At 41.2% G+C, this 20,381-nt stretch overlaps 1 protein-coding gene across 1 annotated transcript in view; it reads left to right on the top strand.

Annotated features, from left to right (window-relative positions):
- The window catches only part of LOC114684453, a 157,905-nt gene that overhangs the window by 123,103 nt on the left and 14,421 nt on the right, over nucleotides 1-20,381 (top strand). Inside the window, 16 exon segments of the mRNA XM_037203622.1 lie at nucleotides 621-709; nucleotides 2,639-2,682; nucleotides 3,321-3,488; nucleotides 6,342-6,494; nucleotides 6,868-7,009; nucleotides 7,012-7,067; nucleotides 7,422-7,576; nucleotides 8,570-8,738; nucleotides 8,977-9,073; nucleotides 9,712-9,824; nucleotides 10,999-11,124; nucleotides 12,162-12,290; nucleotides 12,530-12,640; nucleotides 12,935-12,997; nucleotides 19,133-19,267; nucleotides 19,672-19,759. Coding sequence (XP_037059517.1) covers nucleotides 621-709; nucleotides 2,639-2,682; nucleotides 3,321-3,488; nucleotides 6,342-6,494; nucleotides 6,868-7,009; nucleotides 7,012-7,067; nucleotides 7,422-7,576; nucleotides 8,570-8,738; nucleotides 8,977-9,073; nucleotides 9,712-9,824; nucleotides 10,999-11,124; nucleotides 12,162-12,290; nucleotides 12,530-12,640; nucleotides 12,935-12,997; nucleotides 19,133-19,267; nucleotides 19,672-19,759 — 1,838 coding nt within the window.

The raw sequence follows: 20,381 nt of genomic DNA, 5'->3' as shown, positions 1-20,381 counted from the left end.
GTCTTTTTCAATATGTTAACAGTAGATCTGGCTTTCAATGCCCCAAAGATGCTCTTCTCCCAGTACAGTCAATTGTTTCACTGCACTTGAGCTTATGCTTCTGTTACACTCAGCCTGAGGACCAGGGTGTGGAACACGCTAGCTAGGCACGTGCTTTACCACAGTGTGATCTCAGCATATCCCCAGTACGTTTGCCTCCATTTGTCTAATCCCACATTTCTTATCATTGACACACACAGATTGTAAATTAATTCAAATCACTGAGATTTTTTTCCCCTGGAGTAGGATGTCTAAAGTGCCCTGGGTCATTGTACCATTGTCTAGGATAGCTTCCTCTCTAATAACCCGTATTGTGGCAAGAGTGGCAGTTTTAGTGGTAACTACAGCAGCGGTTCAGAAATTCCAAGACTTAAATGCTTGTGCCCTTCATAGATGTTTAAAATACTTAATCTGGCAAAATTATTATTGGAGGAAGACACAATATTCTTTATCTGCCCATAAAGCAAAGGAGTTATGTATGACTGACTAGTATCTTTCTCAGTTGAAATCTGAGGCAAATGTTTTCTAAAATCTTTTGAGCCCTAAGTATTTGTGCCTTGTGTAAATCTTGTTCTTCACAGCCGGAAGAACCCTCTTGGTCTGCTCATTGCCCTGGATGAGAACAAAGAAGCAAGAGGAGAGCTGTTCTGGGACGATGGGCAGTCAAAGGGTGAGTGTGGTGAGACTGTGTGGCCATTGAAGACCTGCATGTCTGACTCTGTCCCTTTACCCCTCCTGGCCATTCAGCTGTCGGTGAAATCTCACCAGGCATCCTAGAGCATCCTCCCTGGGAAAACATGTGCTTCTGCATGTACTGGTCAGAGACCATGAGAGATGAACTACAGATGGAAGGAGAACATGTTGCCCCCAACCCCTCTCAATTCTCCTATTGGATAGACTCTCGTTTTTATTAATAGACACTCAAGGGGCACAGTTTCATGACTGGTGCTTTAAATCATCTGCTCTAAAATATATATTACCCCCAAACCCTGGGGAACAAATGCTGGTGATATGAAAATCATACTCATGCCAGTATAAGGTGATGAGCACACACATTCCTAGTGTCTATGCACCAAGCTGTGTTTTAGTCCACATCAGTTGCTGTGCAGTAATGTGCTGTGGCCCTAGCTCAGGAAATAGATTCCCATGGAACACCTTCTTTGAGAACATCTGGGGAGATTTTTGCAGGGGTGTGGTAGTGAGAAGAAAGCAAAACAATGGCTTGGACTTGTATAGTTTGTTCATCATTTTGTCATTCCAAGACAGTTTTAAATTCTTGATTTTATTTAAAATAATGAATTGAATATGTTCGAACATATTCAAGGTGTTCAACATAGTCATTGTTTACTGATTACCATCAATATAATCAACAATGAAGACATTCATTCTCAGCCATGGTATACATTATCTCCCTAGAATATGTTCTTATAATTCAATGTTGCTGCTCATTGAGTAACTTCTCCGCTCCCTTGCCTCTTGGCAACTGCAGTTCCATGAACTGCTGTTTTAAAATGCACATATAAACATGGTGGCTAAATACTTCTCTTTGTGTCTAGCTTCCTTCACTTAGTATGATGTGTCTCAGGCTCATGCAAGGTCACATGTTGTATTGTTTTTATGTTCTCACTTGCTGAGGACTCCATGATGTACATGTCCTACCATTTCTTTTCCCATCATCTACCTATGGATGTCTAGGTACTGTTCACATCTTCACTATTGTAAAATGTATGCTAGCCTTCAAGTTAAGCACTGAGCATAAGTCATCTAGGGAAACAATATGGAAAATATTCTTTGACATTGATTTTTATAGACAAAGTCAATGATAGGCCCTATTTAACCTTGATGTCTTCTATCTAGGAAAATAAAAAAAAATTGATAGTTTGCAAAGGCATCATACAGAGTAGGAGAAAATGGAGCAAATTATGTATTTGACAAAGTCAATGTGAAAATAAAAAAAAACTTCTTAAAATTGATGGCAAGGGAATATACAGTGTGATTTTAAAATAGGAAAACTATTTCAATAGATGTGTTTTTCAGAGAAGACATAGACACACCTAGACATGTATAACCAACAGGTACATGAGAAAATGCTGAACACTAGCAATAAGTTCAGATTTAAATAAAGCATGATAGTTATGTATCACTCCATATCTTTTAGTATGAAATAATCAACTGTAACAAGTGTTAGTGAAAGTGCAGGAACCCAGGGGAACTATTAACATCCTTTGGTAGAAATATACTTTGGTCTAACCACAGTCCTTCAAAAAGTTGAAAATAAAGTGACTTTATGATACAGTCATCTCACTTCTAAATACACACATATGTATGTCCATGAAATGAGCTTGCCAAAGAGAATCTGCACTCCATGTTCATTGTGGCATTATTGTTACTAGGGAAGATATGAAAACAGTCTATATGCACTGATGGATACTTGAATAAAGAGGTAGCATTACTAGATTTAGTAAAATGTTAATCTGTCATAAAAGACATACTTTGTTGATTTACAAAATCAGCTGTCAGCTTTGAGGAGAGGAAATAAATATGGCCTTCTTCAGAGACCAGGCCAGGCTGACTTGTCTCTCTCTTTTTTTTTTTTCAGATCTCACAACCAATAATGTTCTATGTCAATTTTCAGTCACTCACGTAAGTAGAACATTTGTAAGAATCTGAAGTGTGTGGACTTTTATCTGACCATTAGCACCTATTGGCATGTGTATATATGTGACTACATTTTCAGTAATGACTATGGGTGTGCACATCCCCATTTAGGACTTAATTCTCAGTAATTTCATCATTTGTGCTGTTGAAAGGAAGCAATAATATTCATAAATCAAAGCAAATTGTATTTTTCAATAGAGCTAGTGTCTTGATACAGTTATGTAAAATGTCTATTTGCATATTCTCATTTTTTCCCCACTTAAACATGCATTAGTAGAGAAGGCTCAGAGGCTTTCACAGCAGCTGAAGATCTGGTCAAGGATGGAGCATCTGGTCTATAATAATAGGGCATCTGATTTAGAATAATAGGTCATCTGGTCTAGGATAGATCATCTAGTCTAGGATGGGGCATCTAGTCTAGGATGGGGCATCTGATCTAGGATGGGGCATCTGGTCTAGGATAGGGCATCTGGTCTAGGATGAGGCATCTGTCTAGGACAGGGCATCTGGTCTAGAATGGACATCTGATCTAGGATGGGGCATCTGGTCTAGGATGGGGCATTCGAGGACCTACAGAACCTCAGCCCATTAATTTGTGCATAATTATGCTTGATGTATTTCAGAACCAGTTGGACATGAGTGCTGTAGGATCAAGCTACACAAATCCTGATAATTTAGCATTTCAGGAGATTAAAATTTTTGGAACACGGGCACTTTACAATGTTACAGTGAAACACAATGGTGTCATAAGTCAGATGTCTCCTCAAGTCACCTATGATCCTAACGTGAAGGTAAGTCTCTGTTTTGTTGAGGCTTTTCAAATTGGTGCGATGGTGATTCTTCTTGCCAAAGTCACTGGGGCTCTCAAAGGATGACAGCACCTCTGAGGCCTGGTGGGAAGGTCAGACTAAGGGGAAATATGATGACATTTGGGAGATAGTCTGAGCTGGAATGAGTCAGGGAGCTTGTGGGGCAAGAATGATAAAAACTAATGGTTTGTATTTGTATTTTTTTTTGTCTCTCAAGAGTCCTGCTTTCTTAATAATTTTACTATCATATATAGATACATGTAATATATACATATATAATACACACACAAACAAGTCATCATTTTCTTGTGTGTATAACACACACACACACACACACACACACACACCTGACACACACACACATAGCATAGAAAAGCAAGTGGAGACTGGTTCAGATGAATGGGAATCTAAGAGCTAATGGCCAATGCTGAGGCCTAATGAGCTAAATTTTTGAAATATTTTTTAACTTTGTTGAGATTATTTCTCCTCCTGATTTCATCATTATTAAAACTCTCACTCCAACACACATACACATTTTCATGGCATATTTAAAAAAAATTGAAGATCTTATCCAAATGGTTATTTATTAGGTTAGATGATAACATATAATTCTTTACTGGAAGCTAATACACCTTATCTACTAGACAGAATTGTGTTGTGTTCCTCCTGATATAAGGAGAAATCCTCCACAAGTAACCTTGAGCCCATGTTGTGCAACATCTGGATTGGCATGTGTGATGGAACCATCAAGTTTTGGGAAAATAAGCAGTTTATACCTCTGTTGTAATGGTATATTATCATATGTGAAGTTTTGTCTTGAATAAAATTTTCAGGGTGAGCACATATTCAGGATGCAGATACCATGAAATAAAGTGGTGTGTTGTTGGTTTTTATAGTTGTTGGTGTCCAGAGCTTAGTAAAATTGCTGAGCACAGCTTACTGTTTAGGATGGGAGATGGACCTATAAAGATGATGTGTCAGGTGAGATTCATTAGTTGAATATAACGAGACATCTCCAAAAGATTAAAAAATCTGACCATTTTGTCATTCTGTTGAAATTAGATGATGGAGAGTTTCTGGCATGCACTTAGCAGTTGAAGGCTGTAGGAACTGAGGTCCTTTCTTCTCTCATGATCGCAAGTGGCTGCTTGGTTCTATCACAATGCCCCATTCTTGGAGAAATAAAAAGGGAAAAACAGAATAAGTGAGAAGAAAAGATAGACAGTAGAGGTTGGCAGAGGTAAAGATGAAGGAGGAAATCCTTGAGTGGAGAAAGAAACACTAACCCAGCTGCTATTGGTGAACTTGATGCTAACTTTCCAAAGCTAGAGCTATAATTCATAGACTATAATGTAGTCCTCACCTGAGAGCTTTGCTCTTCAAAAATGAAATACTACAGAAGGACATGTAGTTTACTAATAAGACAACAGGAAGTATGCTCCACAGTGGGCCCCACTTTGCCATAAAAGGAAAGTAGAGCAATTCAAGCTGAGATATCAGAATCAGCCAATTCAAGAACTGAGAATAGCCTCATGTTGTCACCCAGACAATCCTGTGTATGTAGCGTTGGGGACATCTAGTTCTAAGTGGAGATCAGTTTATTCTGGAGGAAACATATGTATGGTTAGATTTTGGAGGGTCTTAGGTCATAAATTGCAAAGGTCATGCATGACTTAATTGTCAAAGAGTCTTACAAGGGTCCTTGAACCAAGGCCTTGTTAGAGATGGTGGTGAGGGTTGGAATTGGTAGTATGGGGAAAGTATCAGATAGAGAGGAAACTGAGAGAAACATGACAGTTCTTAAAATGTCACCTAAGAAAAGTGAAAGTGTTGAAGAGTCAAATATTAAAAAATAGAGAACATGTTGAATATTTAATTTGATGAGTAGGATATCAGAATGTTTCAAGATTTAAGCAGATGGGCTTGGATAAGTGTTAGGTATGGAAAGAAATGTGATAATTTTTGTCCCAACTCACCAGGTTTCCAATTGATTAAATTGAGAGTCAATAAATTCATTTAGTTTGTCTAAGATCTCATAGAAATATGGGGATGGGAGCCCCCCGAGTTTCTTTTCTTGTAGCTTTGATAAAATGCCCTGACAAGAGCAACTCATAGAGGAAACACTTATCCTGGCTTGTGGTTTAAAGGAATGGTCCATCATGGTGGGAAAATCAAGGTGTTGGGAGCTAAGCAACTGGTTGCATCATGTCCACAAACATGAAGCAGAAAGCAATGAATGAATACTGCTGTTCAGCCCATGATCCCAGCTGGGAAATAATACCACTCAAAGTGGGCAGATACTCCTTTAATCAATGCAACAAAGATAATTTCCCACACCCAAGCCCAGAGACCCATGTTCCAGGTGATTCCAGTGTATGTGAAGTTGACAACCCTAACCATTACAGGAACCTGGGCCTGTGATTGACATTTGCATCTTCTCCATGCACCCCTCACTGACAGGGACATTGCTTTTGGGAGTAAAGCACAAGAAGAGAAGCTAAATTCTGGAAGAGAAGAAAAGAGTTTCTGTAACCAAATAAAAGGGACAGATAAGTCAGTGAAGGAATGAAAAGGAACGGTCACAGGAACTGTACTTTCTCCCAATTCTTACACAATATGATGAGGAAGATTCTAGTGGAGTAAGAGCACTTACATTTCCCTGTCACTGCTGGTAGTCCCACCGACTAACACGCAAGTCTTCCTGCAAGCCAGTCATATGCCTTGCATTGTTGACACTCTGTTCTCATTTCTGCTTAATTTTCTAAAGGTATTTTCAGGTTGCATAAGGACTTTGTTCCTAATGAAGAATCTCTTGTGCCTTGTCTGCCCCTACAGGTTGCCATTATTACGGGTCTTCAGCTTCTCCTGAAAGAATCCTATACGGTGGAGTGGGATGACAGCATAAGGGACGAGGAAAAGATAGACTGCTATCCAGATCAGGATGCAGCTTCCGAAGCAAGCTGCACTGCCCGAGGCTGCATCTGGGAGGTAATCTGAAAGCTGAAAATGTTCATGTGTATGAATATCTTATAAACGTTTCATGAGCACAGCATATCGGTATACTTTTGCATACACTGGAATCCCGAGGGAGAAAGGACCTCTTCAGGAATCTGGGGAAGTCTTGAGCATAACAGGGGGTAGGACTGGGATATTTTACTAAGTATATTTCTTGAAGACCAACTATTAAAATATGTTATATATAAAATCACACACACACATGTGCGCTTGCACACACACACACACACACACACACACACACACACACACACACACTCGTTCTTCATGTAAATTGCCTTTTCTAATTCTTTCTATTTGGTAACTCCAGATCCATGCTGACCAAGGATATTGACTTTCTTTTCAGGAATCCAGCACTTCTGGGGTCCCTTATTGCTACTTTGTCAATGAGTTGTACTCAGTCAGCAATGTTCAGTATTACTCAAATGTGGCCACAGCCGACATCTCCTTGAAGCCTTCTCCTTATAGCAATGCCTTCCCCTCTACCCCGTGAATCAGCTGCAGCTCCGAGTCATCTACCACAAGAATGAAATGCTGCAGTTCAAGGTAAACAGTGTGTGATCTGGTGTAGACAGGGCCTTTCTAATCCTGTTGCTCTTTGCTAGTCAAAGCTGCAGAACCTTAAAATAAGTTTTGTGAGTACTTGAGAGGTAGAGGCAGGTGGATCTCTGAGTTTGAGGCCAGCCTGGTCTACAGAGTGAGTTCCAGGACAGCCAAGGCTGTTACATAAAGAAACCCTGTTTCAAAAAAACAAAAAGAAAAAAAAGTTTTGTGTTTAAATTTCCACAGTAAAATACACTGTATTTTAACCAAATGCAGAGAGAAATAAGACCCTCGTGGAACAGTATTACAGAAGTTATTCTCTTACCTGTATCTTTAAATCCATTTCCTCTGGCTTAGATCTATGATCCCAACCACAGTCGGTATGAAGTCCCAGTGCCTCTGAACATACCTGATGATCCAATCAGCACCCGTGACGACCGTCTCTATGATGTCCTCATCAAGCAGAATCCATTTGGGGTTGAAATTCGCAGGAAGAGTACAGGCACTGTAATGTGAGTGGGTCCTGGTCTGACTTGGAGTCCCTGCTTTCCTAAACAGTCCTTACAAGGCTCATTGTTATTGCAGACAGCCTGTCTTAGTGTCACAATACCCATGACCAGAACCATGAGGAAGCAATTTCTTCTTGGTCTATTCTTAGGGGAAGTCTTCAGTATCCTCAGGGTGATTACTAAGGCAGTTGCAGAGGGAATATATCCAACAAATATTTCATGACTTCCTTCTGGCTCTTAGGTGTTATTGTGCAGATAATATACACAGGAATCCAGTATGGGTGTAAGCATGTTGTATAGGAAAATGTGCTTGACCAAGTTATAGGAAGGTCACTGCTTCTGATACTGTGGTCTGAATATTTCTTTCTGAGGGGGAAGTGTCATTTGAAATAGAAGCTGGATGAGGAAGCACTTAACTTGGAGTTCCGGGTGGGGGAAGGAACATCTTTGATAGAGGGAAGACAGAGAGCGTAAAGCACAGCCAAGAAAGTTGTCATGTCAAGAAACATAATTGCGTGAAATCATTGAAAGATTAAAGTGAGTGATAAAGCAGGGGTGCGAGGTGGGTTATGGAAGAGGAGCAACATGGAAGGCTTGGTGAGAAGTCACTGAAGAGTATGAGCAGAGCTGTGAAGTGATGTGGGGTCTCTTCACTCACAGTCCTGGATGCCTGCAGGAGGGCCCTCAAGGAGCAGGAATGACAGGGCAGGTGTGAATGATAGCAGTTGAGGTGATAAGAACAGCTTGGGTTTCGCCTTATAGAGAGAGCACTGAGGAAGGTAGTGGTGGAGGAAGATGGGTGAAGGATGACTGCTGGGCCATTAATGGGGCATTGGTGATTGCTTTATGCAGATAGATTTGTGTTTTGCTGGAGAATGACCTAGCTCTGGTGGTATGAGGAGAATCCAGAGCTCTGTTATCCTTAGGAAGACAGCTGCTAGAAGCCACCAGGGAGCTGATTTTCCTTTTGTAAATATGTCCCTTCTCCTTCTGCAGCTGGGACTCTCAGCTCCTCGGCTTCACCTTCAATGACATGTTCATCCGCATCTCCACCCGCCTGCCCTCCACATACATCTATGGCTTTGGAGAGACTGAGCACACAACCTTCAAGATAGACTTGAACTGGCACACGTGGGGCATGTTTTCCAGGGATGAGCCCCCAGGGGTAAGGACAGGGCGTTGGTGTCTGTGTTCTGTCTCTTCCATCCATGCTGGGTGCTTTGTGATGTTTTTTCCAGACTCCACATGCTTGTCACCTTCTATGGCTAGGAGGATGGAGATCTTTTTAAGTTCCCCTTTCCTCTGCTGTTCTTACCAGAAGAAGATTGACTCAACGTAGCAATCAAGTTTCTTTCCCATGCACACAGTCTCCTAACCTCCCTCCTTTTCCCTATGCCTCTCAGTACAAGAAGAATTCCTATGGTGTCCACCCTTACTACATGGGTCTAGAGGAGGATGGCAATGCCCATGGAGTCCTCCTGATGAACAGCAATGCCATGGGTAGGATGAACCTCTGTCCTCTTATTGTATTCCAATGATTCTTGAATTTCTTTAGAATATATTTGACTTAGCGGTCACTATAGATGAAATTATAATCTTTGTGGATTGGTTTTCCCTTTCATTGACCCTTTATATATATTTTAATTATATATAATTTACCCAGCTTTTATTTACAATGCAGCTAGTGAGAGCTTTCATTTTTTTTAGGCAAGAAGCTTTCACCTATTTTATTTAGGTTTCATTTTTTTTTCCAAATTCCAACCAGAAGCTAAATACAAATGGAAACCAGTAAGCACTAGTTTAACTCCAATGGAGTAGGATCATTCTGATTTACTCCAATAAAAGTATGCAACCCTTAAGCAATGCTTTTCTTCATTTCAAAGAAAAAAAAAACAAAACAAACAAAATAAAAATAAAAAAGCTATGAAGTAGTTTTTCCTTATGTTCATTGCACAAATGAGTTCTGCTTTCAGAACCCGAGAGCTTTCATTTAACTTCTTCAATTCTCTATGCACCTACTCAAAAATATCTGCTGTCAGTGTGTTACAACTGAATAGAGAGAAGGTGGGGATTCCAGGTTAATATTCTCAACAGGAAGGATTTCATCATGATGACATTTTTTTTTTGTGTGTTTCCAGATGTGACATTCCAGCCCCTGCCTGCCCTAACATACAGGACCACAGGGGGCATTCTGGACTTCTTTGTGTTCTTGGGCCCAACTCCAGAGCTTGTCACTCAGCAATACACAGAGGTAGGAAGGAAAGCATTTTTGAAATATGTGTGTTGTATATGTGTGTGTACATACACTCATAATGTGTTCCAACCCTGCTATACAGGATTGCATATAATGTAACTATCATATGGTAACTAAATTCTCAGGAGAAGGTATAGTATGGAATATGGGACAGTGGGTATAGTCCTTCAAATATTAAAATGATCTTTTCTTCACCTATTGAAGTATAGCAAAGTATTTGTGGTAACTAGTGGTGGGGCTAATGTGGTGGTGGAGCTATGGTAGTAGTAATTTTGATGGTGTGGTGAGGGATGGTGATATTGAACGTAGTGGTAGTACTATTGGTGAAAGTGATTGTGAGGATGTTGACCGTTATGGTGATAATGGTAGAGAGGAAGTCAGAACATGAGGTGATCATGAAAGTGATTATAGTGGAGTTGATGTTGGATGCTGAGAGAGTGAGGTCATGATAGTGATGGTGGTGGTAGATATGGTGATGTTTTAGTAGGAGTGGGGTTGGTAATGATGATTGTGTCTGTGATGGCAATGGGAGTCATTATGATGGAAAATGTTACATCATCAAATTGTCATGCTGGTTACAGTGTGGTGACAGAGACAATGACTATACTTGTGGTGGTGGTGGGAGTCACGGTCACTGGGAGTTATAACATTGTTGGTGACAACATCAACAAACATGTATGAAATATCTACTGCATGTGTTATTAAATGCATGTGAGAGGGTGTTACTCAGTGAAACCAACATGGGATTGCTCCTACTCTTAGCTTTGATTTACCGATAAAAAAACAAACAAAACAAAACAAAAAACAAAACAAAACAAACAAAACAAAAAAAAAACAAGCACAGAAATGTCACATAGCTGCCCAAAGTCACACAATCAGCAAGACTTAGACATGGTGTTCTAAGTTAGTCATTTCCCTTTTTGTTGTGTGTTTTTAGTATATAAATTATATATCTAGGAATCTGAATTAAAGCAGGTTTTCCAGAAATACTGGAAAGTGTGCTCTGAGAAGCTGTAGGTTTTCTGTAGTGTGTCCCAGGAGCTCTACACATTCCTCCACTTCCTCTCTGGGTTTGAATTCGGTGTCAAATTGGGTAAAATATTCTGACTTCATATCCAGTTTCCATCCAACTTCTCCTCTAACATTCTAACACTTTCTGTCTGTTTTCCAGTTGATTGGTCGGCCTGTGATGGTACCTTACTGGTCCCTGGGATTCCAGCTGTGTCGCTATGGATATGAGAATGATGCTGAGATCTCCAGCTTGTATGATGATATGGTGGCTAAGAAGATCCCCTATGTATGTACATGTCATAGTATCATGATGTGCTGGCTCTGCAACCTCAGAGCTAAGCAAATCTCTCTGTGTGTGTGAATTTGTGAGATTTTCTAAGGTTCTGCAAGTGTATAAAGTGATTCATTGCATCATATTGATCCTGTTGCTACTGTAGTGTAGGTGGTGGCATTGGCCCTGTGGATCTTGGAGCACTGGTAACTCAGACTAACAGTGGGGACCTAGCGCTGGCTCAAGGAATTCAGTCATAAAGTTCTTTTCATAAGAATAATAAAAGGTTTCTTCAGTAGTAGTTATGCTTAACTGAGAGAAAATGAACCCACGTTAGTCAGAGCATTGTTTGTAAGGCCTCATCAGGCTTCCACATTTCTCAGGCCCTGCAGCACAGCTCTAATAAAGGCAGGTTCCTGGCCTCATTTCCAGTGGGAATTGAAGTGGAGGCAACCTCTCTCACTTGAGGGCAATAGGCTCCCAATAGGATTGATCTAGGGATCTGTTTTTCATATTTATTCTATTTTATCTAGATATTGTTCTGTTCTTCATATTATTTTGTTAAAGTAAACGAGATCATGAAATGCATCATCCTAATAAGAAAATTGTGTCTGAGTACTCTCAATATTGCTTTTCCACAGGTATTGAATGGTTTTACTTTTTTTTTTTTATTGATTTACAGCAGACGTACTGTCGATTTGGTATTAGTACATGGTTTATATTTTCTGTGAACAAGAACCACTGATTCCAGGGGCAGCCTGATAAGGGAAATCACCATAACCACTCCATACAGCTTTTCTTTAATTTTTTTGTTATAACAGTCTTTCCAGATAGGAGTTGTTATCATTAATCTTACTCTGTTTGTTGTTGTTGTTGGATTAAATATTATTTTCTACTTTTGGGTGTTGGGTGAAGTCACATGAAAACAAGAAAACAGAAAGTATCTCAGAATCCAAACCCATACTATGACGTAGCTGGGTCTGGGAAAGAAACATTGCCTTCTGGAGCCTGGACTGGCCCCCAGCAGCCACGCTTCCTTCTGTCATCCGCAGGACGTGCAGTACTCAGACATCGACTACATGGAGAGGCAGCTGGACTTCACCCTCAGCCCCAAGTTCTCTGGGTTTCCAGACCTGATCAATCGCATGAAGGGCAATGGGATGCGGGTCATCCTTATCCTGGTTAGTTTGTGTGAATGTGTAGGCTGTGCTTGGGACAATGGATGGGCTTGATGGAGATTGTCTTAGAGTGTCTGTCCTCCCCTGTTTCAGGAGAGAAATAAAAGTGTAATTAATATAAGTGTATTTCTGGAAGTCAGGAAACACGACAGTAAAGTTACAACTGGGGCCTTCCCTATTTCCACCCACCTTCTTTGTAATCCTCAGTCTTAACTTTCACCTGCCTTGTGCTCTGATTGCAGGACCCAGCCATTTCTGGCAATGAGACACAGCCCTATCCTGCCTTCACCCGAGGTGTGGAGAACAATGTCTTCATCAGATATCCCAATAATGGAGACATTGTCTGGGGAAAGGTATGAGCTTCGTGTTGATCCAGCAAGACTCACCCTGGGCCAGGCACCCTGTTAGTGTGTTTGAGGGTGTGGTTTTCACCTATTCCAGTTGGTCTTTGGGCTTTTAGTTTTCATTTTACAGCCAGTATTTATTTGTTTATTGACAACAGTTAAGAGCTTCAGGGAATTCACTTTTCGGTAGAAGAGTCCTACATGAAAACTGAAGTCATACGACTCTGGATTATAGTTTTGTAGGAAATTCTGTGTAGGGCAAATTGTTTGAGGCATTTCTGTTGATGTTTTTTCTGCCCACAGGTCTGGCCTGATTACCCTGATATTGTTGTGGACCCTGATCTAGACTGGGACAGTCAACTGGAGGTAAAAGGCACTTTGTGATTTTGAGCGAAGTCAGGATTACCTGGAAAGGGAAACCATACCCAGAGTTCTAGAAGTTCCCAGAAGTAGTACTGGGCATACACTTATGACCCGTTTCCTTGCTGTCATTTGTGTCCTGATGACCTCACACACACAATTTTCTTCCTCTTAATGTTTCATCTCCAAGTGTGATGTCAGTATTGTTATTCTTAAGACCCTAGACTTGAAGAATGCAAGTTACTTGTCCACAGTTATTTTTATATTTAAAGTTTTTTTTCCATTTTACATATCAACCACAGTTTCCCCTCCCTCCCCTCCTCCGAATTCCCTCCCACCTTCCCCACCCCCACCCCCATCTTCACCTCAGAGAGGGTAAGGCCTCCCATGAGGAGTCAACAAAGTCTGGCATATCAAGTTGAGGCAGGACCAAGCCCCTCCCTGATGTATTGAGGCTGAGCAAGGTATCCCTCCATATGGAATGGACTCCAAAAAGCCAGTTCATGTACTAGGGATAAATCCTGGTTCCACTGCCAGGGTCCCCACATACTGTCCAAGCCACACAACTGTCACCCACATTCAGAGGGCCTAGTTATTGATAACATAGTAATGATTTCAAATCTAAAGCTGCCAGAATCCAAGGGTCCATGGACTTTCAACCGGGAAATTCCTCTAAGAAGGTTTTATTTTCTCCGAAATAGTTCCTTTTCCTGTGTGTATCTCTTTTAAGTGGTTTTCAGTCTTTATCTTTAATCAATTAAGACATTTTTCTGTGTGTATGCTTTTCCCCTATGGATAGGCTTCTCCATCTCCATACTTATAAATCTTGCCTCTGACTCCCTTTCTGCTATGGGTTTCAATGTTGTTTTTACCTCTTCATCCTAGCATTTCTTTATAAATTTGCTTTTGTAAGTGATCCAGGTATACTAGGCTCTGAACCGATTCTCCTCCCTCAGCTTCATTGGCATGTGTTGGCTGCTTGAATGAATGTGTGGCTCTTTCTGCTCCTGTCAATATTCTGGCCAAGGTGACGGTGTGCATCCTGATCGGTTTCTTCTCATTTGTATGATTGTCTGATATCTGAGTAGGGTCCTTAAGGTGGGGTGGAACTTTCCTTTAGTCTTCTTCAATATAACTATTCTTTTCAGACAGGAATTTGTGTGTGTGTGTGTGTGTGTGTGTGTGTGTGTGTGTGTGTGTGTGTGTTCTTCTTTTCCAACTTTCCCAGAGAAGTAAGGAAGAAAAAGAAAAGGCCTGTTTATTTGGGACACCTGGCCAGGGGTGATTAAGTGAAGAAAGTCGTGTCTATATGGTCACTCAGTAGTACAACTTATAGTATTTAAAAATTCCATTAGGGTCAAGAGCTAACCACTTCAACATTGTTGTAGGGACAAAGCTGTAAATGCAGATGATAGCCATGCACAAAAGCCCAGAGCCACAACCTCTTTGGGAAACTATTCATGTACAGATTTTAGCCAATGCTCAAGGATTTCAGGGATATAGGAGAAAAACTTCAGTCACCAGCAATGGGACTGGTAGGAATTATGACCAATATTCATGCTTTTTATGGAGGAGTTGATTTTCAAGGTCAAGTTCAGTCCTAGAGAGAAAGTCATATATTCCATAGAACTGGCATGCCTGGGGCCCAAGGGTTTAGGCTTGAGATAGCTCCAGTGTTGTAGGGAGAATGTTTGTTAGTACAAGCCAGAGATGCCTAGTTACTGGGTTTTGATCTCTAGTATAGTAGGGAGAACATTTGTTAGTGCAAGCCAGAGACGCCTAGTTACTGGGTTTTGATCTCTAGTATAGTAGGGAGAACGTTTGTTAGTGCAAGCCAGAGATGCCTAGTTACTGGGTTTTGATTTCCGACCACCTTGGCCACTTTGACAGCAATAGCATTGCAGATGTCAAATGAAATCCTCAGACTTAGGACTGAGCTTCATGGCTATTAGGCTGTACATCTTTATTTTCTGTCAGTAGATAGAGTAAAAAGTACAAAAACAGACTGTTTATGTTTGATTTCTATTGCTAACAAGAATTTATATATAATTTTATCTGTTTTCCTATCTATCTATCTATCTTTCACTATTGGTTAAGATATTGAGAAAAATCCTTAGCTTCCTGCTCTTTCCATCACTTCTCTCAGAAGATCACTTGAATCTAGCAATTCAGTCAGCTCATGGAGACACTGGCTAGGTCTAGGCACATAGGTTCTATGCCACTTAATTGCTGACATTGGAAGAGGTGCTGTTTTATCAGTGCTAGGACTAGCTTATAAGAGCGACAGTCCATCAGCTTTTATAGGCAATGCCGGCCTTGTTCTCTAGACCCCTGAAAATCTGTGAACAGTGTTGATAATGCAATGACTTGTGAATATCATGTGACATTGAATGTTTAATGACCTGGAATCCCATAGCTCTGAGCCAGGTAATTCTTCACAAAGAATTCTAATGCCTTAAATCAGCCTTGGTAAGAAATACTGCAGTATGATGTCACATAAAATATTAAGACTGTCCTAAGTGACTCTTGGACAATAGAATAATCAGAAGCAACACGTAGTTTGTTAGACCAGTTTTATGAATATGGTGAGGAAGAGCTCACTGATATCTAGATCTGTCATTGCTGAGACTAGTATTAAACAAACAACTAGAGGTGGAACAAGGATGACTGGACTGCTACTCACATCACCAGGGAGGCTACCTGGAAAACAGGACCCCGAGAAAGACACAGGGATTGCCCAGTGATGGAGAAATGGCTGAGATCTACATGAACAACCTGGACATGAGTGGGAGTAATGAAGGGGAAGGGTTGAGGGAAAGAGAGCCTGTGGGAGCGGGAGATCCCAGATGGATCAAGAACAGAGAGGGAGAACAAGGAATAGGAGACCATGGTAAATGAAAACCACATGAGAAAAGGAAGAAACAAAGTGCTAGAGAGGCCCACAGAAATCCACAAAAATACCCCCACAATAGACTGCTGGCAATGGTCGAGAGACAGCCAGAACTGACCTACTCTGGTGATGGAATGGCCAAACATCCTAATAGTCATGCCAGAAACCCCCATCCAATGACTGAGGGTTCTGGATGCAGAGATCCACAGCTAGGCCCCGGGTGGAGCTCTGGGAGTCTAATTAGCGAGAAAGAAGAGGGTTTATATGAGCGAAAATTGTTGAAACCAAGGTTGGATAAAGCACAGGGACAAATAGCCAAACGAATGGAAACACATGAGCTATGAACCAAAGGCTGAGGGGCCCCCAACTGGATCAGGCCCTCTGAATAGGTGAGACAGTTGATTGGCTTGATCTGTTTGGGAGGCATCCAGGCAGTGATACCGGGTCCTGTGCTCATTGCATGAGTTGGCTGTTTGAAACCTGGGGCTTATGCAGGGACGCTTGGCTCAATCTGGAAGGAGGGGACTGGACCTGCCTGGACTGAGTCTACCAGGTCGATCTCAGTCATCAGGGGAGGCTTTGCCCTGGAGGAGGTGGGAATGGGGGGTGTGCTGGGGGGAAGGGGAGGGGGCAGGAGGAGGGAGAACAAGGGAATCCGTGTCTGATATGTAGAACTGAATGGTATTGTAAAATAAAATAAAAGGGAAAAAATAAACAAACAAAACAGCTAGGAAGCCTATGGACAGAAGGCTTGCGACATTGAGGCCCAAACATTTAATGCTTAAATGTAGAACTGGATCCAGGAAATACATTTTGGTGTCTTGCATGGAATGTGGTAAGCAATCATAGGGCCAGTCACACAGATAGACTCATGATGTCGGAAATTGAAGACCCAGTCAAGGGAGAACTGGTGTTATCTGGTAAGAGTTGGCAATAGAAACAATAAGGCAGAGCTAGCTCTTTGGACAATGGTAGGTCATTTTCTAAGTACACAGGTGAGGATGATCAAATATGATCTCACTGTACATAGTGAGATTTTAAAAAAAACACAGCCAGCCTACTTTCCCACTTGTATCCCATAAGGGATAGAATTTTGGCTCAGACATAGCTGATAATTCCTATTTATTCCTATTCCCTCTCCTCTCCCCCTCTACATGGCATGTATGTCACCAATCTGAGTTTGAGCTCTTGTTTGTCATGTGAAGATTCTTTGTCTAGCATCATTTCCTTACAAAAAGCCACAGCAGAAAGCCACTCCTCAAGTTTCCCAGTGCAATGGCGTCTTGCTCCCCCTTGCCTCCTCAAGTCAGACCTCTGAGTCCTGCTCCTGTGCTGTTTTCTTCTGTGCATCTCTGTTTTGTGTTCTGTCTAGACATTGAACCCTATATAGCCTTAGCCTCCAGACCAAACTTTCCACTTGTTTTTCCCACCCTCTCACCATTGGTTCCCTGATTCTTAGCTCTTTGACTCTTGTAACACAATGAATAACATAGGGGAGACCATTAATTGAAACATACCAAAGACCATAACGTCCCATAACAAACAACACAGAAGGATATTATGAATATTTGCTCTTTCTGAGTGGCATCAATGCACATATAATTAATGAGAATTTATAATCATTAAAAAATTACTTCTCAGGTTCTAAGATAATTATGATAGGGAATGCAAAGATCAGTCTAAAAATACTTGCTGAAGTCCTAGCTCTCTAAAGCTCTCAATGCATATAAAGAGTGATACCCTGGATCCAACTTCAATATAAACGTTGCTTTTATTATGTGAGAGCTGATAAAGAGTAAGGGAGCGGGGAGCTTCCTCCTTAAGTCTTCTTACTCTGATTAGCATAAAGTTGGGTTTTTATGTGTTCTTTGGAATCATGGATAACAGTGGTACATAGAAGTTAGTCTGATACCATGAATTCTTACCTCCTCGTTCCCAGGGACCAGTCTTTCCTTTTTTTTCAATCTGGCACTTCATACCAGAAAAAGGACTTGCCACCTACAGATTCTCACTGGCTCCTTCCTTGTCTCTGGAGAGTTATTAGGAAATAGGGGTGCACTTGAGGACTGGGAATATACATCATGAAATGGAAATGGGGGTGCATTTGAGGACTGGGAATATACATCATGAAATGGAAATGGGGGTGCACTTGAGGACTGGGAATATACATCATGAAATGGAAATGGGGGTGCACTTGAGGACTGGGAATGTACATCATGAAATAGAAATGGGGGTGCATTTGAGGACTGGGAATGTACATCATGAAATGGAAATAGGGGTGCACTTGAGGACTGGGAATATACATCATGAAATGGAAATGGGGGTGCACTTGAGGACTGGGAATGTACATCATGAAATGGAAATGGGGGTGCACTTGAGGACTGGGAATGTACAGCAAGAAAAGGAAATGGGGGTGTACTTGAGGACTGGGGATGTACAGTATGAAACAGAAATGGGGGTGCGCTTGAGGACTGGGAATGTACAGCATGAAACAGAAATGGGGGTGCACTTGAGGACTAGTGTAGCCAGAATGTTTCTCAGTCCCATTGGGCCCCACAGTCCAGACAAATCTCTCTCACCTACAGTCCCACAGCTGCTTATAAAATAATCACTCAGAGGCTTTTATTAATTACAAACTGTATGGCCTATGGCTTCAGCTTCTGGCTAGCTAGCTCTTTCATTTTAAATCAACCCATTCCTATTAATCTATGTTGCCATGTAGCTATGCCATTACCAGTCTGCTGGTACCTTGTTGCTACTTCTGGGGCAGCTGGCCTCTCTCCCAACTCTGCCCTTCTTCTTTCTGTATCTCTGCTTGGATTTTCCTGCCTGGTTCCATCCTGCCCTGCTACAGGCCAATGCAGCTTTATTATTATCCAACGGGAGCCACACATATTCATAGCATACTGCTCATGGATTTCTTTAAATAGAATGGGTATCTACAGCATGAAATGGAAATGGGGATGCATTTAAGGACTGGGCATCTATAGCATGAAATAGTGAGTTCAGAGGGATAACATGAAAAAAAGCAGTCTGTGGATATTTTACAAATACTGGGAAAGGAGGGTATATAATTTGGTGTGCTTATTTATCTCTGCACTTAATGTTTCTAAAATAAGCCAAGAACATATTATTCAGGCTACCACTGTCTACCATCACATAGTACAAAGGTTTACTTGAGTTACATTCTCAGGAAATATGTGCTATCGATTGTGTTCATTTGTGACAGGTGAATTTTGTTATTTTTACAGCAATATCGATCTTATGTGGCCTTCCCAGACTTTTTCCGTAATTCCACTGCCACGTGGTGGAAGAAGGAGATTGAAGAACTCTACACCAACCCACAGGATCCAAAAAAGAGCTTGAAGTTTGATGGCCTATGGATTGTAAGTGTGTGTATGTCTGTGTACACATGGATAGTTGTGAGTGTGTATGTGAATGATAGTGGTTTTGGAGTAGTCCAGAGGATGATAACCATTTAGGAAGACTGTGGGTGTGCCATCCTGGGCTCCCTCTGACAGAGAATAGAGCAGTTCTGATCCCACTTAGTCCTTAGGACTTCTGAAATGCCTACTGCAAAGCTTCTGGGGTGATTGCTGGAAATGCCTTGGAAGCTTGCTTGACCTGGAGTGTTAAATTGCTCTTTCTAATTCCTCCACCCCAGAGAATGATGGTTTTCCCAGGGAAGCATGTGTAAGGATGTAGAGGTTGGCTGCTTTATTCATTACTTCCTTGTCTCTGACAGGATGTAAGTATCTTTATGAGTAAACTATATATCTGACACTTGTAGGATATGAATGAACCTTCCAGCTTTGTGAATGGGGCAGTTCCTTCTGGCTGCAGCGATGCTACCCTGAACCGTCCACCCTACATGCCACGTAAGAACACTGAGTTTTGTGTACTTGCTGAGCAATGGCTGGATACATGACCTCTGCTGGAGCCCAGCAGCTAGCAGTTACTTTCACCAGCAAGGGCAGGTCCTCATTGATTCTGCTCATCAAGCACTTTACCCAGATGTGTGTATGTGCAAGAACCATGACCTCTGGGTAAATTTTAATAATCCAATAGTGCTAGTATCTGCAAAGGATTCTCACAGATAAATTTGTTAGTTCTTCAGACATATGTTAATTTATCTATAGAAACATATTTGCTGTCAGTGGGTATAAAATAGGGGCTTCCCATTTTCAGGGAGTTGATGAAATTTAGAGTTATATTATTTATATATGGATCCTATAAATTGTTCTATGAGTTGTGTGATATTCCTTAGGTTATGTGATGTTTCCAAACCTCAATTTTCTATGCAAAAATTCTGAAAACCCTATATTGGGGATATACTCTTTTACAGGAATTATAGGAAATGATTTGTACATTCAAGTCTAGCTCAGGACTTGTCGCATAGTAAGTGTGTGATAACTTGGGCTCTTTCCCAAACCACCAGTTTGTCCAGTGGACTTGGTGTTGAAAACACCCCAGGAATGTTACCGTTCAGTGCTAAGCACT

The sequence above is a fragment of the Peromyscus leucopus genome, chromosome 3 (genome assembly GCF_004664715.2).
Source record: "Peromyscus leucopus breed LL Stock chromosome 3, UCI_PerLeu_2.1, whole genome shotgun sequence".
Classification (NCBI taxonomy): domain Eukaryota; kingdom Metazoa; phylum Chordata; class Mammalia; order Rodentia; family Cricetidae; genus Peromyscus; species Peromyscus leucopus.
Note: the sequence above shows the minus strand (reverse complement) of the source record. Positions and strands in the feature narration are given on the sequence as shown.